The sequence below is a fragment of the Lutra lutra genome, chromosome 6, assembly GCF_902655055.1.
Source record: "Lutra lutra chromosome 6, mLutLut1.2, whole genome shotgun sequence".
NCBI classification, from domain to species: Eukaryota; Metazoa; Chordata; class Mammalia; order Carnivora; family Mustelidae; genus Lutra; species Lutra lutra.
Window position 1 is genome coordinate 124,336,924 of NC_062283.1, and position 24,918 is coordinate 124,361,841.

Sequence of the window (24,918 nt, forward strand, 5' to 3'; positions counted from 1 at the left end):
AAAACCATTAGTTATTTGAGATCTGCAAAGACCCGAATAATTTCAGGTTGCAAATTGAGAGTTCTGCCAGAAACCCAAACTAATATATCCTTAAATTTTAAATCATTAGCTGTATGTTTAAAATATTTCAAGTATTTTAAACTAAATGCTCTTTTTAAAGCACAAATCATTTGGCATCTGGGAATTTTTAAAAAGTGTTGTATTTCTTATTTTTTGTAAGTTTATTCTTGACAAGACTCATTTCTTTTATGCTCTGTTGAAAACTATTATGAAAAGACAGTGCCTTATGAACTAGTTTTATTTGTTTTGTGCTGATCTAGCAAATACCAAGTCAGCTTACAAACCTCAGCATTTTGATAAAATAAACACTGCTAAACGTTGACACCCTAAATCCATCTGATTTAACATAGAAGAAAAAGTGTCTTTAATGTGAGGCACAAAAACAGCAACAAAAAAGAAATTGATTCTAGAGTTCAGAATGACAGGGTACATTGCTTAAGAAAATAAGATTTTATTTAGAAAATTTTAAATAAGCTTTTTCTCTGTAGTGCTTTGACTTTCATTGCATTTCAAGAAATGCGTTTGAGTCACGATTTCATTTATTTGCTCAACTGTATTTATCTAAATTATTATTTACAACATAACTGTAAGGATAATACTTAAGAATGTTTCTCATTTTTGTTAATCGTCTTATTATGTAATTAAAATTCTTCTATAAAATCATAATCTTATAAATGCTATCATCATTTTTTACAAATCTACCTTCACTGGCAATTTTTTTTTCTTATGAAGTAGCCTCAGTTCTGTCATCTGTGTAGTAAAAGAGTAAAATAAGATTTCTTTTTTCACTAATTGAATATTTATCTTATTTGGCTAACCTCTACCTGAACAGCTTCTCCATTATGCTCTAATTTGTCATTATCTCAAATCAATGCTTTTCTTACAGAGAATTACATTATTTCATGCTTAGCTCATTACCTGACTTTCATTTTTCATATTTCTTTTAAATAATGCATTCTTTTGGAAAGTCTTTCCTCACCAGGTTGGCGGCAGTGATGCATAGAGCTAAGCTATGTCCCAATTCCTGAGTCTTTCCTGGTGTTCTATGTAGGTGCTTACTTCTCTGTAGTCCCAAAGCTAGAAATCCTTCACAGACTGTACATTTTAGTTCAGCAGCTTAGTTCCCATCCATGATTTTATCTTGTCCCTTGATGATGGTCGGTAGCTACTTCATTGAATGAAACCAATCTTAAACACAGCAGGTTAAGCAAAACATCGTGTATGGGGTTCTTTCAACATGTCCCATCTTTCACCTCCAATCTTTAGTTCACATTGCAACTTGGTATGTCCTTCCTTCTAAGCAAGGTTACATGCAACTTTCACACTTAGTATACAAATATTGTTAATTTCAGTTTGAATTACTTGCTTACTGACTTTAAATGAATTTTTATTCCTAATCTTTCATTTGTACAGCTTCCATCTACTGATTTTAACCTCAAAGATCTATAGTCTATTTTACTTTGAAAATGTTCAACACTTTTCTAATTTATTAAAAATAAATCTAGCTGAGACTTCTTGTTTTCTCCTTACACAATACATCTTAGAGTATCAATAAAATTCCACATGTGTTTAGTATTAATATTTTAAAATCAAAGGTCAAGCTAATTGCAGTGTTTTAAATCCTCTGTTATTCTACTTGAGATTCATCTTATTAGAAACTTTGCATTATTAATTGTCTTTCTTTCTCTGTTTTTTTAAACCTCTCTTTTCTCCTGGAACCTCCCCACTGACATTTAAACATGTTCAACCTCTTTAATCTTTGAAAGTCTTACTTAAACCAAACTATTCTTCTATCTACTGCCATGGATCTCCTATTCTTCAGAGTCCTACTTACTGACATATATAAATATTTATAAAAATAAAAATATATAAATAATCAGTAAATGTAAATATATAGTTTATCTTTGGATACACACACACACATATATATGTATGTACTAATTATTGTGGAGATCATATATATATCTACATCTATCTATCTATCTATCTATCTATCTATATATATACTTTCTTTTTTGACACTTACTGGCTCTATTTAACTTTCATTAACTTTCTCCAAATCCTTCCTTAATCCACTACCATGTGACTTCTAAATACTTGACTCCACTAAATTAGCTCTTGCTAAATAACTAAGGAACTTTCTCTTGCTAAGTCCAAGGAATACATTTTTTTCCCCCACAAATCACTACAAGTGATCATTCGTTCACTAAACACCTTCTTGCCTTGATTTCTGAAGCCCCACAATTTCCATATTTTCTTCCTTTATCTTTGTTCACTTTTTTGTGTGTCTCATATGCAGGCTCAGTTTTCTCTGCCAGCCACTGAAATTCAAAATTGCACTGAGTTTGATCCTAGGGTTCTTCTGTGATCTTCTTTCCTCATCTATCCACTACTTTGTCCAAGAGGACTCCAGAATCTGTATTTTCAGCCTTTACCTTTCCCCTGTACTCCAAAGTTAGATATCTACCTTCACATGGCAGATCTATTCAGATATTTCTTAAGTACCTCCAACCTACTAGGTATAATCCTTTCCCCCAAGCTTGTTTTGATGTTCTTTTCTTTCTTAGTTTAAACCAGAAACCAATTAGTCACTCAATCTAAACTGCTTCTTACTACCTGTAGTTTAATAATGACCAAGCCCTAGCCATAACACACACACACACACACACACACACACACACACACACACACATGCATATGCACATGCCCACACCTTGAAGTCTTAGTTTTCTCTTTATCTCCAACACCACTTCCCTTAGTGCAAGTACTTTTTCCCACCTGGATTGCTGCTATGTATTACTAAGAGCTGTGGTGGGGGCATCATAGCCATCTGTATTTGTTAACTGGTCTTACCCAAAGGAAAAAGAAACTTTTAGTGTCTTCATGACAGGAATTGTTTTATAACTTAAAGTGCCCACATAAATTAAGCTCTTTTCTTCCCAGAGAGACTGCATGGTAGATGCACTTCTTCTTTGATGATTATATTTCAAGGATGGCTCCTGGGTTCTTGAGAAAGATGGTTCTGAACTGTAAAGCTGATGAGAGGCTTTTAAAAAGATTTGCATCTGAGAGATGCAAATGAAGAATTTACAATTACATATTTTCTGAAGTGAATAATCTAAGAAAAAGAGTAAAAGGACCTCAATGGTTGGACCATCTGGTTTCTGGAAAGGCCAGGATCGAAATGAGGTTAGGGACCTGGACACAGGAAAAAGCTCATCTAAAGCTGAGAAAGCTGAGGGAAACAGTAAGGTCACCTTGGTCACCACTTTCTCTGTCATCTTTCTAGTCAAATATCTCTGTCATCTTCAAGTACCATGTTCTTTGACTCTATATGCCCCAGCCAAAGCGTACTTCCTTCAAGTACGCCAGCCCATCAATTTCATGTCCAAGATGACATCTCTTAACTGCTTTTCCCTCTGTCGAGAAAGTTCTTTGCTGCTCATTATGAACTTACATGGACACAGCCTTTCTCAGTTCACGATCCTTCTTCAGGGCATTCTTTCCTTCTTTCTGTCTTTTTAACTTTTTCCTACTTCTCTGGAGATTTCTTTAAACTTTGTTCAGATTTTACTTTCTAATATTTCACTTGAGGCTTTCATTTTTGATATGAGATTTTTAATATGTATTTGTTCCCTGCATGTGTTTTCTTTCAACTGAATCCATTTATTTATTTATTTATTTATTTATTTATTTATTTAATTTTCATCTATGCAGTATCTTTTACCTCTCTGAAGGCATGTATGCCTTTTTTTTTTTTCTTTATATTCCATATTAGAGGCTCCCTTCAAATATCTGGTTATCTTTGGTGTTTGATGATAAAGGCTCATTGGAAACTCTGGTAGCTTGCTCAAGACTGAAAAACTATGAGCTTTGCTAGAGGGTGATGTGTTGGATCATTTTGTTGGGAATCCATGATATGTGTCTTTACATACAATCAATGTAGGGTAATGATTAAAAACATGAATTTGGTAGCTAGTCTGTCAATGTTTGATTCCTGGTGTTGCCACTAAGTAGCCACATGAATTTGGGCAAATTATTAATCTCTCTGTTTTCTATTTTCCTCATTTGAAGGATGGCTGTAAAGATACTTATCACCTAATAGAAATCTTCTAAAATTAAAACAACTTAATATTTATATAGTTAAGAATGATGCCTCACACATGCTGAACTTTATGTGTGTTAACTGGTCATTATTATCTCTCTGGTGCAGTCCAATTTCGCTTGAAAAAAAATTTTCCATTGTCTTTACTGAAGGAATTCTAAGGAGCAGGACAGAAACAGGGCTGACTGACCTCAACGTTGGGTGTAGACTCCAAATTATTTCTTCTGGTTTTAATGTGGCCTGTCCTGGCTAACCTGTGTCCAGTGTGCTCTTGTTTTGTCTCCAGAGAAGAAAACCTCTAGTCCTCTACTTGGATGGAATGGAGCAGTCACTATGCTGCTCAGAGAAAGAAGGGGCATCAAGCATCTAACTTTTTTAAAAGACATTCTTTCAATAAATTTTACTTTTGTTAGATCTTTGATCATTCTGGCTTTGAGAGAGATATAGAAATGCCAATCTCTGTAAGTTTTGTGGGCAAACTCTAAGTTTTGAGGGTTATAAATTTGCTTAACCAAGTTACAATTCATCTATCTTCTTTCCAGCTTCCAAAATTTTGTTTCCAGTTGTACATTTTCCCATTCTTTTTCATCTCGTGGTTTCTTACCATGGGAGAAACATGTACTCAGAGATGGTATTCAACTTGCCATCTCTGTCACAGTTTTTGGTCTTTTTTTTTTTTTTTTTTTTTTTTAAGAAAACTAACATAAAGCATTTAGTGGTATGCTTTCTTTTTAAAAAATAATAGGAATTATAAAAATATCTCACTATTACATAGTGTGCTTGCACATAGTATCTTATTATATTTTGTGCTTACACATAGTATCTTATTATATTTTGTGATTTTCACAAGAAACACTAAGAAGTTGGCAAAGATATTTGACTATTATGCAAACTGAAATTCAAAGATATTAAGTGGCTTGCATAAGACATAGATTCCATTAATAAGAGATATACAGCTAGTGATCATTACTTCTGACTCAGCCTACATTATTCAGATAGATCTATAAATTACTTAAGTAATAGGTGACCAACTATTTCTGAATGGTCAGGTTTATAGAGAAAAAAAGCATCTTAAACTTCATATTCAGGCTATGAGTTTGTTCTGATACTTTGTTCAAATACTTTGTAAATTTCTTATCTTCTTTAAATTTGAGGGTTTCAGTCAAATTCATGTTGTACAGACCTTTTGTTTTTAAACCTGTCACATTAGATTCTCTTCACTACTATATGTAATAGAAGTAATTAGATTGTCAGAAGATGCTAAAGATTAGTCCACCTTTTCCAACTTTCTGTAGAAATAGGAAAGGATTGAATATCATCTCCCCACCCCACGCATACAGAGTCACAGAGACAGTGATGATTTTTAATAATATCTCTTAATAGCCATAAATGGGAGGTGCAAACAAGTGACTGTGCTAAATTGGAAATTGAGGTCAAGAATGGCAACAAATCAAGCAAACAAGCCACATAGAATATGTGTGACCAGCAGATAGTCAGTATTTCTAAATTGAAATATTTCTTATTTGGGTTTTTAAATTTTTATTAAGAGAAATAAAACAATTTGGGTGACTTTTCTATCTACACCTATTTGACAGTTTTAAGAATAATAGAAATATTTATATCTTCTGCAGGTAGGAAAGATGAGTGAAGCTGTACAAAAATCATAGACAACAGGGGCGCCTGGGTGGCTCAGTGGGTTAAAGCCTCTGCCTTTGACTTGGGTCATGATCCTGGGGTCCTGGAATTGAGCCCCACATCGGACTCTCTGCTCAGCGGGGAGCCTGCCTCTCTGACTACTTGTAATCTCTATCAAATAAATAAATAAAATCTTAAAAAAATCATAGACAACAGATTTCTGAAAGTCTGAGTAACTCAGTAGGAGATACTTGTGTAGCAATGGATTATTCAAAATGATTAGTTTCAAAATTACTATCAATAGTAATTCTAGGAAGTACTCATAGAAATGAAATATCAGTGCAGCAAAGCATTCAAAGAATTTTATATGCAAATGTATTTTGTAAAATCCCAATTTCAATTAAAGGTCATAGATAAGATACTTCTAATGTAAAAAAAAACATTCACATTAATTTAAAATTAAGCTATATATATCTGTAAAGGATAGCTTGGGATTGGTTTTTAATTTCTTGGTTTTCAGTTGTTAAAAAGTTTGATCTGTTTATATAACATTAATAATGGATATGTTATACTGTTAAAAATGTAATTCTATTCTTTAAAATTTCCTGTGATATATAGTCTTTAAATCAGAAAATGCTACTTCTAATATAAAATTTTTATAATACATAATATTATGAAATTCTAATATATAATATGACAAAATATTATAAAAAAGAAAGACATAATTATGTATTATTTTACAAGTATATAGACATATTTAAATGATTAGTGCCATTGTAAATATTCTGTTCCCTCCCTCTTTGAGACAAAAATACTAATGTCAAGTTTTATTTAAATTAACTTTTATCAATGAATGGAATGTGTTATCAGAAATTGGAAATCATGTAACTAAAGCAACAAAACATCGATTGTTAATGCTCTTATAACTGAAATGAAAGAGAGAATTTCGGCAATTTATGGTCAATACAAGTAAAAATAACTTCTTGTACAGTTTTTGTACACTTTCTTTTCTCTCTGCTTGGTTTTGTTCTCAGAGAGTATGCCCATGTTATGATACCACACTATCACTCTCTGTTAAAGAGTTACATTTTATATTATCAACTGATGAGTATGCAGTTTTGATGACATACATTTTTAGAATTATTATTTATGGGATTGTGTATCTATCTATTATCACTAAATCAAAAACTATGTGCAATTTAATTTTTTATGTAAAATCTCAATCTTCAGGTGAGCTTTAATTTTGATTTTCTTTTGTATTTAGGCCTCTCTTAATGCAAAGTCTTAGGAGATAAGTTCTGTACCTTTGAAAGGAAGTGAATTTATTCTGGCTATCCTCATTATGTTACTGATTTGGAAAGTCAAATGCATCTGTGCAAAATCTCACTATCAGTTTTAACTATTCCAATAAGGATTTCTTCATAACCTTAAATATTCCTTTCATTTTTCTTATTTCCAACATATGATTATTTTACTTTAAAATAATTGACATGCCACCATAGTTTCTCAAATTTGTAATCCTATCAATCTTATTCTAGATGTTCTAGCTGCTATCTTTTAAACTTCAAGCTGTTGGCCTTTGGTATGCTTAGTGCTTCACTGGAGAACAAAGGTTTGCATTTCTACCCTCTCTTAGCCCTTAATGCTATACTTGTTTTTAGAAGGCACTCATTGTACTTTTAGGTTTTTTCCTCCCAGTACATGGAAGGTTTTTCTTCTATCATCATTGGAACAGTGTCTGAATTTTTCAAAGTATTATTGTGCACCTGCCTTCTGGTGGAAGAAGTGGTAATATCCCATTTATGACCTAGCACATGTAAGACTAAATACATGCTTAAGGTGTAGAAAGATTGCATATCTATTTATTTGAAAACAGTTTTAACTTTTTATGCCAATGCAACGAATATAGTGAATATCGTCCTTGTGTTTATAGCTTCAGGTTTTTTTTTTTTTTTTTTTTTTTTTTGTATTTGTGTAAGAATTTAATGGGTTAGGGTTTACAGATGAGCTTTTCATAAGCAGATGTTAACCTTTTCCACGGTTATGTTTTACCAGTGCCTTCTGAACAAAACCAATTTCTTTCCTTCACTAATGAAATCCTAGTGAAGCCTTATCAAGGATTTTCAGGTGGACATAAGATCTATTCAATTTTATTGGTCCAGGAATCTTTAGTCAGTAGATCTGAATGATAGATTTCTTGTTGTCCTGAGTCAGGCTAAAAGAGGTTCTGTGGTGTCCAGATTGTGTCCCAGTGGAAATTTTTGTTTGTAACAAATTGTTTTTATTTGTTCAGCCTATATCTTTGTGTATATTTGGAGGATAATGTGACATTGATCTTATAGTCACCATGCAGGGAAAAACAAAAACACAAAAACTCAAGGTTTTCCAGTGTCAGTTGCTGTCCAGTGTCAATGTCTTCCAAATTTAATGTTATAGTTATGGTGAAATATAAAATTATACACCTGAGATACGCATGTGAAATACAAGCACAAAATTTCTCCTATTAATATCGATATTCTCTTTTTTATTGCCTTCTATGATTTATCAGCTATGCATTCTTAACATAAGTTATTTTTGATATGTTTGTTAAATAATTCAGTGTTAAACCTGGACATATGAGATGAGGAATTAATTACTATTATTAGTAAAACAATTAAGGTAGTATGAGTAAATGAAATACAGTGAATTCCATCTAAATATTGTAGGATCACATGGAAACTAAGAAATATCTTTCTTACCCATTTTATTTTTCCCTAGAAATCAAAAATATCTACGTATGACAAAATGTGGGCCTTTATGAGTAGCAGGAGGCAGTCAGTACTCGTCAAAAGTAATGAAGAGGGAATCCAGAGAGTCCTCACCTCTGATTATGCTTTCCTAATGGAGTCCACAACCATTGAATTTGTTACCCAGCGGAACTGTAACCTGACACAGATTGGCGGCCTCATAGACTCCAAAGGTTATGGCGTTGGCACCCCCATGGGTAGGTTTTATGTCAGTCACTGGTTCTTTGTTCATTAATCTTAGTCGCTGTGAGAAGGGAAAACAGTGCTTCCATATGCCATTAGGAATTCTGTTTTTAACAAATCTATCTTGTTATGTTCTGTTACGGTACAAAACCAGGAAGCAATTTGGACATCTGCTTCTAAACAGGTAAGTAACGAAAGAAAAATTTATTTCTACCAGAATGGTCAGCAGACATGTCTGTGTATCAGTGTAGAAAAAACTCACATCAATGTAAAAGACCCTCTCAATTCTACATTTAAAAAATATTTTATGAATAAAAGCTTTTGCATTTTATTTTTCAGATTTGTGGCTTATGAGTATAGTATTTGAAAGTTAATATAGTATAGAATTGAGTATAATATTAGAAAATTAATGAAAAGAATGGGCCACAAATTGTTCATTGATTTCTGTGGATATTTGTTTTACTGTTTTATATTAGAGAAGGTATTTGTTTTATTTAAGAGAAATAGCAGACTGTTTACCAATAACATATCTAGAATATTTGACACCAGGATTAATTTTTTTTTCAAAGATTTTACCTATTTACTTGACAGACAGAGATCACAAGTAGGCAGAGAGGCAGGCAGAAAGAGAGCGAGAGAGAGGGAAGCAGGCTCTCTGCTAAGCAGAGAGCCCAATGCGGGGCTCGATCCCAGGACCCTGAGATCGTGACTTGAGCCGAAGGCAGAGGCTTTAACCCATTGAGCCACCCAGGTGCCCCAGGATTAATTATTTTTAACAACATTTTTCTTTCATATGGCAAAGTTGTTTTCAATAATAATCATGAAATGAAATAAAGTATAAAAAAAGAAGTAAAAAGAGAAAGGATAACAATTGCCAGAAGAGACAATGAAAATTCTGATGTACTGAAGTTCATATATGTGTATAATGTATATGAATATGTCTATATACATATTTATGACAAATGTATTCATATATAACATTACAGTTTGCATGTACATTGGTGGGCATAATAATGGCTCCCCCAAAATGTCTACAACCTAATCCCCAAAACATGTGAATATGTTACCTTATATGACAAAAGGTACTTTGCAAGTATGATTAAGGTAAGGATCTCGAATTGGGGAGACTACCCTGGTTTAACTAGGTGGATCCTTATAAGAAAGAGGAACAAATTAAGGAAGTCACAGTTAAGGAAGCATGATGATGGAAGAAGTGAAAGGAAGAATATTTTAATCTATTTGGGCACCTATAACAAAATACCAGAGATGGGGTGGTACATAAACAGCAGAAATTTATTTTTCACAGTTCTGTAAGCTGGAAGTCCATGATCTGAGTGCCAGCTGACTCCCTGTAGTAAGACTTGCTTCTTGTTTAATAGACAACCATCTTCTCACTGTGTCCTCACATGGCAGAATGGTCAGGGATCTCTCCGGAGTCCCTTTTATAAAAGCGCTAATCTCATTCATGAGGGCACCATCTAATGACTAATTGGGCCCCACCTCCAAATACCATCATATTGAAGATTAGGTTTCAGTATAGGACTTTAGATGGTCACAAACATTCAGACCATGGTATCAGGGAGTTGAGAGGAGAAAGAGACTGAGAGAGATTTGAAAATGCTACCTGCTGAACTGAACATGGAGGAAAGGGCCCCAAGCCAAGGAACGCAGGTGACATCCTGGAGTTAGTTTAGAATGCAAGGAAACAAATTATTTCCTTTAGGTCAAAGAAGGATTTCAGCCTTGCAGACATATCACTTTTAGAACTTCTGACCCTTAAAACTATCAGATAATTCATTTGTATTTTTTGAAGCCACTAAATTTGTGTGTTTTTTTTTTTTTTAAGATTTTATTTCTTTAATAGAGAGAGAGAGTGCACATACTCACAGGAGTGGGGTGAGGGGCAGAGAGAGAGGGAGCAGCAGGCTCCCTGCTGAGCAGGGAATCAGTGTGGGGCTCAGTCCCAGAACCCCAGGATCATAACCTGAGCCCAAGGCAGATGCTTAACCAACTGAGCCATCTAGGTGTCCTGAGATGATTTGTTATAACAGAAACAGGAAACTATACAAAAGGAAAAAAAAAACCCATATTAACATGTTTTAATTACATCAATGTGTTTTTTTGAAATGAAGGTGAAAACAGCTATTCACTGGCCCATCACAGTAAGAAATAATAACATTATAATTTTTCTGAGCCTTGACTTCTGCAAATTTTTTATTGATTGGTCACAACAGATCTTCATGTATTCATATTTAATAAATAGCATAGCCATATTTACTTGTCAATTTGGCTTTACTCATTAATTAGTTTTAATTGTGAAAAATTTCTTTCAAATGAACGTATATACCATGGTTAGAAAGTTAGGCATAGATTTATGGAAATCTAATTTCATGAGCAATTCCAGAAATTACAATACTATAAATGTCTTTGTTTCTTTGAGATCATTGCTAGCAACTTTCAAATATCTGGGAAATCCAAAACTTTTCCACCATAGTGACTTCACCAAAAAATTTCTACACTAAATTATACTATATCTGGTAAAGTTTTCTCAAATTTATCATGTAGTTCAAAGTAGTTTGGACTGGTTTTGAGAGAGCTTTGAGACACTACCTCCTATTAAACTGCATATTGTTATAAAAAATAAAATTAAAAAAAATAAACTGCATATTGCTATATATATATTTTTTAAGGTTTTATTTATTCATCTGAGAGAGAGACAGAGAGAGCACAAGCAGAGAGAGAGGGAGAAGTAGATTCTCCACTGAGCTGGGAGCCTAACCTGGGGCTCAATCCCAGGACCTGGAGATCATGACCTGAGCAAAGGCAGATGCTTAACCATCTGAACCACCCAGGCGCCCCAACATATTTCTATATATATATAGTAGACCCAAATAATGATTCCGTATTCACTATAGAAGTGAAAACAAGCAAACAAAAAAATACACAAAAGCTTGGATTCTTACTCCCCATTTATGCAAGTGTAGCTGAGAACACCTGTTGCCGGGGGTCTGGGGGGGTAAACTATATAAAGGACATTTTCCAAATTAGTTTCCAGGTGGAATACAATGTTTATGAAAGATTATGAAATTAAATGTATGTTAATTCAAAGCTTAATAAAAGCTGTGTTATTAAAACTCAACAGTAATAATTTAGAATTTAGATGTACAGAGGATATTTTTGAGGTGGAATATTTTTATTTTTGACATGTTTGCCTTGCTAGTGTATGTAATAGTGGATGTTATTGTTGTTTTTAAATTCTGCACACAAAATGAACACCTTTATTGTCTGAACCAGGGAAAACCCTCCCAAACAAAGCCTTGTTGTTGTTATTCCAATGTATGTATTAATTCAGAAGTTTTATAATGAACTCCAATATATGATAAATATTTATTAATGGTTGAGTATTCTTAATTATTACTTGAGGAGCAAAGTTTTTTGTTAATGGAGTGCTCCAACTGTGGCATTCCCCATGGTTAGGTCTGGTATGATTCTTTCCCTCAGTAAGAATTGCATAATGAACACAAAAACTTCATGAGTTCATGTACCATTTATTTGGAATTTGTGATGAGTGACTCTTTGCCATTTTTTTCAAGTATACTCATTTATGAATTGGAGTATAAGCAAATTTATATTTTAGACTATAGACTGATAATGTGCTATTAGAAAGTATCATCATTTGCAACAATCTTGCAATTCCCTAGAGGGTATTATGCTAAGTGAAGTTAAGTCAGACAGAGCAAAACAAATACTGTGTGATTTCACTTATATATGGAATCTAAAAATCAAAATGAAGAAGGAAAACAAAAGAGAAACAGACTTATAGATACACAAAACAAACATACCAAAAGAAGTTTTCAGTCCCACCCTACCCCTGACACTCTTTACAAAGAGATAGAGGCTTATTAATAAAATATAAAACAATTCAAAATATTGATAGATATATAAGCTATATTTTAATGTACCTTTTTAAATTGAGGAAAATACCAGGCATAGCACCTAGAATTTCTATTTCCTCTAATTTTAAGCTTATCTTATAGATAAGATGAAAAAAAAATAAACTCTAAACCTTAGGATGTAGATTTTTTTTCCGTTATCTGTTCAAATTAGCTGATCAGATCAACTTTTGTCCTTCTGAAGAAACCTGAGTTATTGTGGAAAATATCCATTGATATTGGCAAGGACAATGCATGAGATATGTAGTATTATATATCTAAGTGGAATCATTTTTTGTAGTGTATAGATTAATGGGGTATAGTAGCATGTTAGTGTTTTCATCAAAGTAATTTTTTTTAATTAGACAATAGCACATGATAAATTTCTAACTTTTGTAAGGACATTCTTGGAATTTGAATGTAAAATTATCAGTACATAGGAATAAAAATTTTAAAAATCTGAAAAAGTACTATGATACAGAAAAATGATAGACCAAGATTATTTTAGCACATTCTTCTTTATTTTTCACTGCCAAATATTAATTTAAATGTATTAACCTCTCATTATCACTAAAAGTTATTTAATGCATGTAGCATATATTTTATTTTTAGCCTAACTCTGAATGAGACAAATTTGAAAGCAGTAATGTAAAGGAATAATATTCAAATCAATCACCTGGAAGTATTGCAATATAGATCTTGTTTTTCTTACTCAGAGAACTTCTCTTCACTTTGACATGATAACATTAAGTTCTTTAACAAATTATATTTTATTCATTCATAACATGGCATAAAATCAAAATTATTTTGAGACTCAGTCTGTTATGAGTGAGTCTTAACTCTCTTATATAACTTCATTAAAGAAGTGTAATCTAGAAAGAGGCATCTCATACTTCACTTCCTTAAATACTTGACTTCTGAGGAAAAGATTCCAGGCAGTAATTTATGATTTGCTCTATTATTACCTCTACTAGAAATATGGCTTTGTGAATTATTTATACTTATTTAGTCATTAGTAAACACAAGGACATGTAACTCTAGTACTTGAATGAGAATCTGACTTGCCATAAACTTTCAACCAATGTTATAATCTATATTTTTCATTGAGTTAATTAACATTTGCCTTTTGTGTCGTTGCTGTTCAAGCATATTGAAAATTATTTGTAATACAACATATTTACTTAGTTTCAAAATTTTGTTTAATCACAAAAAAAATGCATTCAGGTGTGAAAAAAGTATTATTTGAGGCTCTTGTTCTTTTGAGTAAGAGTTAATGAGATAAATATATTCACAGCAGAGGACTATGGGCTCAAGTTCTGTGAATTCAGATCAGTACCAGAAATTCCCCAGGATTTGGGGTTTGTATTCTGCAGGAGCCATAGTCCAAAGTGAAAATTTCATCTTTACTAATACTGTAAATGTGATTAAAGAGAAGAAATCCTTTGCTTTTATTGTTGTTCAGATCGCCAGATATTGTCATGGAGGCACATAAGGTTAAGTGGAGAAGGTTAAAATAGAAAATACTTTGTCTTTTTTGGAGTGGGAAATCAGAAATATTTCAAAAATTGTGTATATTTTCCTTAACCCCTCCCAAAGCCCATGCAGTTTCCTGTTAGCCTGCTAGGCTTCTCCAACGTGACTCATCTAGGGGCCTGCCATCACCATTCATCATTCTGAGTATGATGAGAACTGCCCAAAGTGTGTTGTGAAATCGCCGAATGACTCCAATATAAGCTATTTAATTAAGGAAGCTCTGTTTACACAAAAATAACTTTAGTGGAGCAATCAACAATGATGTGAAGGTAAATGCTAAATAAGCATAAGCTGGCTTAATTAAGCTTGGGGTGACATTCTATCCCTTTCCGTTTTCCTGGCTGCAGCAGTGTTATTTCAACGTGATATGTACGGTATGGGAGATTTTTGAAGCTGTAGGTGTTCTTACTCTTAACGGAACTTCCTATTTCATTAAAAGAATTTGATAAAAAAGAAAAAAAAAACTCTAGATGAGGTAAAGCATAAAAGCAAATCACTGCAGTTTTCACTAGGGAATATTTAAAATGTGTGAGCAGTTGCCGTCTCTTGCCTTTTAATTCACCATAGGTAATAATCTATTTATCTGAAAAGGGAGCATTTCTGCTTAATGGCATTTTCTATTGCATTACCTCCCTTCTTATTGCCCAGACTAAAAGCCTTCTTGGCTTCTCTCTTTCGAATGGTGAGTGCACATTGTACTTTGAGGACTAGGCAGACTCAGCGGTCCATGAGCTGGTAGGAAAGCAGCAGTCCAGAAAAAATCCATTATGGCCAGTTGGGGTTATTTTGCTTTGCTATGTTCAATTTGGTAGAAATATTGTAAAGTGACTGAAGGGTGTCATTAAAACTATTTCTATTTTTAACAACAAGCTAGTGGCGTGCTTCATTCGCTAGTTCCTCATCACTTTAATAACAGATGAAATATGTGTCAGCTGATGGGGGATAGAGGGATTGTGTTCATTTTCTATGCATACTGTTGATGCTAAAAATTTTCTATAATACCGTTTGTTCCCATTTTACTTGTTGGGTTAAATCAATAGTAATTTTCATGCAGTCAGTGAATAATTATTTCTGTAAATGAAATGTAAATTAACTTAGTCATATCATAATTATACAACCTACTGACATATGTAATACATGAAGAATATAAAACAGAAATATAAAAATGAAGTAGAGATTAATGTAAAGTGGATATATTTATAGTGATTTTTGATACTAAGGTTAGACTTAAAGAAAAATTTTTTAAAGATTTATTTATTTATTTTTGAGAGAGAAAGAGAGCAGAGAGGGGCAGAAGGAGAGAATCTTTTGGCAAACCCCCTACTGAGCAGGGAGCCCAATCCAGGACTTGATCCCACAACCTATGAGATCATGACCTAGGCTAAAACCTAGAATCAGATGCTTAATGATTGAGCCACCCAGGCACCCCTAAAGATAATTTTATCACACACAAAATTATTATATATATTTTATTTCTGTTGTATTTACTTATTTAATAAGTATAACTTATAACTGTTAGGATATATTCTTATTTCATAATAGGATTTTCAAGTTACCTTTATAAACTGTTCTATAACATTTTATGTTAATGAATACAAAATAGCAGTAGTCCTATGAATGATTCTCAAGTAACATTAATCTCCTTATAATGCTCTTATACATAATTAGCCTAAGGTAAAAAATGTTGCGACTTCTTTATGAAAGAAGTAGACTACCTTGACATGTGAACAATGTGAAATTTCTTTCTTCACTTCCCTCTTCTAATGTTAAATCCATGAGATCTCACTGCTTCTTTATTTCTTGTTCTTTGATGAAGTGAGAGATATAGAATTGGTACTAGGGGAGGCATGTTGTTTGTTTAAGGCAGATGCCAGTGTTTATAAAAATAGAAATCAGTATGAGAAGCATGTTTTTTCCCTGTTTTGCTCACCATCCATTTCTAGAATTCCCAATTCATCACATAATAAGTACTGTAATATTCATCATTATAGACGCATAAAATAGCCAGCCTTCAGTTCTTCAGCTTTACTGAAATGAATGAATACATTTGTCTTCATTAGTTGAACATAATGCGCAAAAATTGATGCAAATTATTCATCTTTCTGCAGGTCAAACCTTCCATTAAAATGCATTCTATTTTTTCATTGCATAAGCAGCATAATTTTAATGTTGGTGAAGTGATTTTGCAAGGCTAAATCAAGATCTAATAATTTTCAGATCCCGAATTAAACAAAAAAAAGTCAAATTATACTTGTATAAGTTGTATATCCCTGGCATATTGTTAAAGTCTAGATTTCATGTCACTGAAAACAGATGAGAGTCTCAGTAAGCTATGCCTGCTCCACAGACATCCTCAATAGACCCCGCGTGCTAGAATCTAGGAAGCTTCCAGGGGGAATTTGATGATTTATAAGCAACAGTGTGAGCCATCCTCATTAATATTGCAAATGCTGACCAAATGGTGCCCAACCAATGCATGAATGGATAATTTTTATAAAAACAGAATTAGTGCTCATAGGTTTTATGTGCAAGATCATTTCATTCATTTAGTTGGTGTCTTATTCTGATTAGTCCAAGGTCATGGGTTCAAACTCTATTATGGGTTAGTTAACCAGACTGACTATGCCAGATTGTTATCCTTTGGTTAGTAGGACTGAGTAAGATCAATGAATCACTCTTATTAGAAAAAAGAAAAAGTACAAGCACGGAGATGAAATGTGTAAATACTAAATTCCAAAGATGACTGCCTTGCATTTGCTGGCTCTCATGTGAAAGGCGTTTTCTTTGCATGCTTTATAGAATGTGTGGACTTTTAGTCAGATGACTTATGTACAAATTCTCATTTCACCTGAGTGTTGCTGGTGTCTTGGTTGAAGTTACTGAGCCTCTCTAAGACTCAGCATCCTTATCTATAAGTGGAAGAATCACGTCTACACGATTGGGGTGTAATAAGGATTAAATATATTATATTTATAGTATTTGCATCAGAAAACATGTACCACAGAGAATTACTAAGGATATATCTGTGGTTTTTAACTTATTTGTATCTTACTTTTATACCCTCTATTCTCTAAATATCCAATGTGTGTGTATGGTTTTTTGTTGTTTTTGTTGCAGTGAAAACTCAAGGATAGGACTCATGTGGCATTGTCCATCATTATATGCCTGGAATCTAGCACCTGTGCTACGTGGTATCTATGAGTGTCATATAGTAAAGAAAACACAAACAAACAAACAAAAACAACAACAAAAACACATGATTTTGACATGGTCCTTGCCCCCAGGGCATTCATATCATCATCTAGGAAGGAAAGAAGTATGGAAAAACATTAGAATATGATACACCAAATATTGTTTTAGAATATTTGCATGTGTTATGGCACCAAAGAAGAGGGATTCTGTATATATCTATGGTACTCAAGAAAAAGTGTGCAAATATAGGGAAGAGTGAGCAGAAGTTTATCTGAATTAGGGGAAATTCAGCCAGAAAATTGGAGGAAGTGTGAAAATGGGGCTCTCCAGGCAATGGGAGGTACAACTAGTGTGTATTGCAGTTTAGCTGTAAGTAGAAGAGGTAAAATCAGAGAGGAAGCCTGTGATAGATTGAAGAAGTGGATTTCATGACACATTTAGGAGTGGATATTTTATTCTATAGATCTGAAAGAGCTATACCACTGAACCAGTGAAAAATTTTAAAAAGGAAATGATGTTCTTAGATTTCCAGTGTGGAAAGATTACAAGGTATCAGGGAGAATGAATCATTTTTATCTGTTATTTACTATTCTGTGATTAAAATGTTGGTAATTAGATTTCAAGATAAGATTACTCTTCTATTTCTGTGATTCTCATTAATGGATTTCTTATAGTCCTATCAAATTGAAGGCTTTTGATGGGAGATCTTCAAAAGAAAATGCAAAGAGGGAGACAATACCCAATTTAGCTATTATCTAATAGGAAGTATGAAGTGGGCCCCATGAAGTGTTTAGTTGCTACATATATTAAATGCTTCATTTGAAATAAATGTAATATAATTATCACATATAGATTAAAGAGCTAGATATAGTTTGGATTCAAAAGAAATAACTAAAGATAACATTACAAACATAAATGATCAATTATTTAGTAATTAATACATTCTTTCATTTATGCATGTGTTCATTTAACAAATATGGTGTTCTTACTCTGTCTCAGGTGTTATACCTGTCCTTATGAAATTTATAGCTTGGGGACACCTGGGTGGCTCAGTGGGTTAAGCCTCTGCCTTCAGCTCAGGTCATGATCTCAAGGTCCTGGGATGGAGCCCTGCATCGGGCTCTCTGCTCAGCGGGGAGCCTGCTTCCTCCTCTCTCTCTGCCTGCCTCTCTGCCTACTTGTGATCTCTCTCTGTCGAATAATAAATAAAATTAAAAAAAAATAAATTTATAGCTTGTTAGGGTCAACGGGCATTAAACAATCACAGAAGTTATTTTTTAGTTACAAACGGAAACAAGTTCTAAGAGAAAATGAACAATGATGCTATGGTACTGTATAAGAACATTATTGATTCAATAAAAACATAAATCTGCAGATACAGCAATATAAAATTAAATCTGAAATGTAAATGTAAAATTTGTCCTAGCACTTCTTAAGAACAAATATGGGAGGGAAAGTGTTCTTTGAGGCAATAAAACCCGTCTTCTACTGAGGCAAAAGCTCTAAGAGAGTGTGATTTGGTTCTATTTGTATTGGAAGATTTTATCATGGAAAGAATGGTAAAAAGAGATACAGCTCTTAAAGCACCTGAAATTTATTGTGTATTTATGGCAACCTTGCACTCATCTCGGCATAGGAAGCAGGGAGCCATTTCATAAAATTTAACATTGCCAGCAGCACAGTAATTTAAGAATGGAAGTTGAGGGTTCCAGCAGACACCCTCAGATCTTTTGGGCTAACCAGTCTTTTACCTATTAAAGCACTGACCAAAGGAAACTGTTGACTGGTGATTAAATGCAAGGACTGCATAAGAATTTATAAACTTTTTTGTTGCCCTAACTTATGGGTTTTTGGCAACTTGTAAAAAAATTTTTTTTAAACATAATAATCCTGTTCTGTCAGTATGCACTTCATTTTTAAATAACCAAAGAAAATCTCATTGTGAGCAAGAATATAAAGGAACCAACAATCGGAGATTGCATAGTGAAAATCAAAAGGCTAAATTCAGCTCTAAGAAGTACTTGGCATATCCTGCAAGATCTTTTCAAAAAATGATTTATTTGCCAATATTTTAATGTAGAGAATTTTAGGCAACATGGTTCATGTGTTCTCACAAAAAATGAAATAAAATATCTGGTAGCCCTGTGTTGAAATTTTAAAAGTGGAACTGAAGGTTATCCACTGTGGATGTTATAATATTTCAGATATTTTTGTCAAAAGTGTTTCTTCATTCATTTGTGGCTATCTGTCTGTCCCTTAAGCATTTGAGGATTGACTTTTAGGTGCAAGAGTACGTGTTATAATAGACATATTTACAATTTCCTCAGTAGTTCTCCAATCAATCTCAGAGTCCTCTTGCAAAAATGCACATCTTCGTGAGATTAAGAGTCACTTATGGATATTGGGGAGGGTATGTGCTATGGTGAGTGCTGTGAAGTGTGTAAACCTGGCGATTCGCAGACCTGTACCCCTGGGGATAAAAATATATGTTTATAAAGCTGTAAAAAAAAAAAAGAAAAAAGAAAGGATGAATACCCAAGTTTTGTAGCAACATGGACGGGACTGGAAGAGATTATGCTGAGTGAAATAAGTCAAGCAGAGAGAGTCAATTATCATATGGTTTCAGTTATTTGTGGAGCATAACAAATAGCATGGAGGACAAGGGGAGATGGAGAGGAGAAGGGAGTTGAGGGAAATTGGAAGGGGAGGTGAACCATGAGAGACTATGGACTCTGAAAAACGATCTGAGAATTTTGAAGGGGTGGGGGGTGGGAGGTTGGGGGCACCAGGTGGTGGGTATTGTAGAGGGCACGGATTGCATGGAGCACTGGGTGTGGTGCAAAAATAATGAATACTGTTATGCTGAAAAAATAAAAAATTAAAAAAAAATGCACATCTTCCTCGGAGGCAGCTTCTCTCATAGCCGCTCGGTGCTCTCAGGGTTCCTCACTTGTCAGCATATGAATTGAAGCTGGATTGGGGCCTGGGAAAAACGCAATCTGTATCTATCTAGCTAGTGGCTCTTCACTTCATTGGAGCTAGGCCCATGGCTGTTCATGTCACAAGGAGGATGAAAGATACTTTTGTTCTTTGCTCTCAACGTGTCCTTGATATTTTTCAATGAGATGAAATTTCAGCCCATCTTGGAATTCAACTAGTATCTGTATAGAAATGTTTCCCCAGGATTATCAAATGATGTACCAAAGAAGTAATAATTTGTTGTTGAATTGCTGTTTCTTTAACAAAAATAATTACTTGAACTAAATCAAAGACAAAATGACAAGGATTTACTGTCATCAATTATTTCCTATATTATTTTATCTTGTTAAAACCTCAAAATGAGGTATATTAACTTTGTAGCTTTGATTTAAACCAAATTCCATACACACACTACTATGTTTATATTGGAAAACAACTTTGGGGAGGTTTGCTAGCAATGGGAAATTTTTATGCTTACTGTTAAGTGCTAGAATTAGGAAGCTCAGCCAAGCAAGAAATCAAGGTGTATCTATCGTTTGTTGAAAAGTGGGTTGCTTCTGTTTGTCTGTTTCTTATTTTAAGAATGTAGGGGAGAATATTGTATTTGAAGATATTAGAATAAACATCCTAATGCAGTTTAATGGTTATGGTGGGTTGGCAATAAAATAATATTCTTTCAGTATTGTTCGGGATGAAAAATAAGCTGACCCAAAATAATACTTAGCTGAAAAAAAATACTATTTAGCTGTATCAAGAATTTTCCATTTTGAAGTCTACTTTTCAAGTCACTATCACCCCAAATTTTGCTTACTATTGTACTTCTAAAAGAGAAGCCACATTTTATATTTGTCACATGTGGCCATAAGTACTATTTTCACAAGTACTATCAGTACAAAATTTGCTTCAGCTGCTGTATTTCCAATTAAAAGGTATATTTGATGAACTGCAATTCTGCTTTGGGGATTTTTTCCCTCGATCAAATATTTATTTTACAGAGAATATGCATGGTTAATCAGAATGGTAATTCAAAGTAAGAGTGACCTTGAAGCTGGTGTTAGGTTAGATGCAGTGAATTAATGAAAACTGGATAGCCCAACAGATGGCCTTAATTCATGGTTTTGAAATACACATCCGACAAACCGAAAGGACTAGGTTGTTACTCTTCCATTATGGTAAGAATGCCTCAGTCAGATATGCTCCTCACAATATGAAACACTTGTTGAGAGCTTATTATGTGAAAAAATATTCAGAACTGAGAATCATGTAAACAATATTGAGATGATAGATGATAGAGATAAATGATAGATATACATGGATAAACATCATCTACTCCAGAGTTTATAATGCACATAGGAAAATAAGTCACATCCTAAAAGGTAAATAATAGTAATGATAATACTAGATGACCTAGACTGAGTGTCCAGTTAGTGATCAAGGTAGAAGGTAGACTGAGCAAGGCTCATCCATTGAAGCCTGAATCTTTTAAACGGATTTTAAAAATTTTAAATTGATTTTAAGTTTAATATTTTCATCTGGAGTAGCATATGGAAGAGAGTACAACAAAGAAGCCAAAAAGCAGAAATTCTTCTATTATCATGAGGAATTAGTTGTATAATGGAAATAAAATATTGAGTTCTAAATAGAGAAATGGATAATGTTTCTTTTAAGGAAAACTGGAAAAATGTACAGAAGCCATATACCTACACATTTCTTCTGAGTAAGATTAAGGATTATGTTAAAGAAATAGCCATCCCTGGATTAGGCAGACCATCCCTCCAACTTTTTCATCAGGTTACTTACTTTCTATGATTCCCCTTGTCTTTCTGCTTTTAGCGTCACTTTTCTTTCTAAGAGAATGTTGCTATGTTGGTCTTGTTATATTAAACAAGTTAAAACAAAATATACAGTGGTGTCCCTTATGAGGCAGTAAAGTTTCTTGATGAAGTTTTTAATCACTCTTAACAAAGATAAGGTTTTAGTATAAGTCCCAGTAGATATATTTAAGTAAAAAAAACCAAAAAACCAAAAAAAAACAAAAAAAACCACAGGAAATACTGATCTTAACCATGCAGTGTACACAGCTAAAATTGTTCTCCACAGATAAAAATATTTTCTTTTCCTATTACTGTGGCACTATGTGTGAGGGTAATATTTCTGAGAGTTTCAGATTTTTGCATATATGATTTTATGCATTATCAAAAGTTACTGCTGCCTTGAATGACAATGTTCTGTGAAATTTTTTGCAAAAGCTTTACTAGTTTTTTTTTTTTTAATTGTGACATTTTGTAAAGGCAGGAAATGGATTAAAAACGAACATGTTAAATGTATTTTTCAAAAAAGCAATAATTTTAAATGTACAGAAATTATCCTAACCTTTAATACTGGTGAGAACAACAGTTTACTTAATACAGTAATGGATCAGTGCAGTTTTTTGGAGGAAATGGGCTTCTGATAAAAAGATCTGTTTAAACACATGCGTGCGCACACACACAAACCCTGAAGTGTGATTTTCCTGTTCTAATGATTTGTTGAATTATTATTATATTGTTATTATTGTTGATGTTGTTATTAGTTAATGTTTGGTTCTGGATTCTACTTGTTACTGAATTTAAATTAGTTGAGGTTCCGGTTACTTTGCAACACTTGCAAACAGTGGGATGTAACTGGGTGGCTTCTCTATACATATGGAGGTACACACCTGTATGTGTATACATGTTTTACTTACTTTTTCCTGACACTCTTACAACAGGTATGTACCAGAACGATCTGTCGTGTCAGCATAGTTAGGAACGTCCACGCCGATTGTATATAAGCGGCTGTAATCTACTATTCTGCACTTTGAGCAAAGTTGCAAAATTTGAAAATTAGTATTTTTCTGTAAACAAAAGAACTTATGAATGAGGAGATGCAGAAAAATGGAATTTGCAGTATAGTGTTTTAGGAAAGAAGATGAAACTTTAGATATAGGCTATTTCTGGGTGGGAAAAAGAGGTAACACTAGTCCCTTGGGATAGGTGTTGAAAGATGCATGTCGTTGAGTTTTATTCTATGCTTTTGGGCAACTAATTAGAAAAGTTATTCCTTATCATATAACAGCTAATTCAGATGAATATCTGCCCCCATCAACATAAATACTAAATTTCATTTATACAGTTACCTCCACCGGAGAGAACATTTCCCCCCCAAAAAATAAAATAATAAATAAACTAAAACAAACCAAACCAAACAAACAAACAAACAAACAAACAAAAAAACCACAAAAAACTTACAGTGTATTACCATGATGATTTTTGAAGGATCCAAGTCTGTAGAAGACCGTTATTTCTGTTATTCAGATTAAAGAAAAAATAGGAGTAAGTACCTATCACTCCCAAAGTATTAGCTACCACTGAGTATAGCCTGTTGATCCTGGGAAACACAACTTTTCCCACAACTTTCCTGAAAAGAGAGATTACTGGTTTATCAATGTTTTGTTTCAGTGTGGAGTGATTCCTATATATTAGCTAAATATCCTTGTACTTTATCAATTTCTTTTTTAGGTTTCTACTTTGGTTTTACTTAATTTCCAGTGCTCTGAATTTCCTGACTTTTAAAAGGAGATGATTTTATCCTTCAAAATCAGAAACATTACTTTATGTTGTTAATTACTTCTTTCATTAAATTTCTATCCTTGGGGTGCCTGGGTGGCTCAGTGGGTTAAGCCTCTGCCTTCGGCTCAGGTCATGATCCCAGGGTCCTGGGATGAAGCCCGGCATCAGTCTCTCTGCTCAGTGGGGAGCCTGCTTCCCCTTCCTCTCTCTCTGCCTTCCTCTCTGCCTACTTGTGATCTCTCTCTTTGTCAAATAAATAAATAAAAATTATTTTTTAAAAAAAGTAAATTTCTATCCTTGGTCAGTTGTTTTTCTTTACCAAAAATAAATAATTGGCATGCTCTGGAGCGTTTGAACAAAGCTCTGTCCTCTTCTCATCATGTTAACTTTTGATTATAAAACTCTGGGTTCCTTGAAAGAGTTAACATACCCTCTCTTTTCTTAGGTTCTCCATATAGAGACAAAATCACCATAGCAATTCTTCAGCTGCAAGAGGAAGGCAAGCTGCACATGATGAAGGAGAAGTGGTGGAGAGGCAATGGCTGTCCTGAGGAGGAGAGCAAGGAGGCCAGTGCCCTGGGGGTTCAAAATATTGGTGGCATCTTCATTGTTCTGGCAGCCGGCTTGGTGCTCTCAGTTTTTGTGGCGGTGGGAGAGTTTTTATACAAATCCAAAAAAAACGCTCAATTGGAAAAGGTAAATGTCACTTTTTTACAATTTAAAGCAATTGTTGTTATAATAAAACAAACTATTTTTGATTTTTCCAAGCAAGGGTAATGCTTAGAACGGTGACCGCTAATTGTCTTCTGCCAATTGTTAGCTAACGAAGGTTCACAGAAATAATCAGGAACACCCTTGTGATTTTTATTTTAAAAGAATATGTTTAAATTAAAGCCAGCTTCAGAACAAGTGACTATTTCTCC

At 33.7% G+C, this 24,918-nt stretch overlaps 1 protein-coding gene across 4 annotated transcripts in view; it reads left to right on the forward strand.

Moving 5' to 3' along the window:
* Window positions 1–24,918, forward strand: part of GRIK2 (glutamate ionotropic receptor kainate type subunit 2) — a 639,603-nt gene that overhangs the window by 601,085 nt on the left and 13,600 nt on the right. For all 4 annotated transcript variants that reach the window (XM_047734793.1, XM_047734792.1, XM_047734790.1 and 1 more), the window contains exons 15-16: window positions 8,558–8,783; window positions 24,441–24,691. In XM_047734793.1, the coding sequence (XP_047590749.1) occupies window positions 8,558–8,783; window positions 24,441–24,691 (477 nt within the window). The remainder of the gene's footprint in view (window positions 1–8,557; window positions 8,784–24,440; window positions 24,692–24,918) is intronic.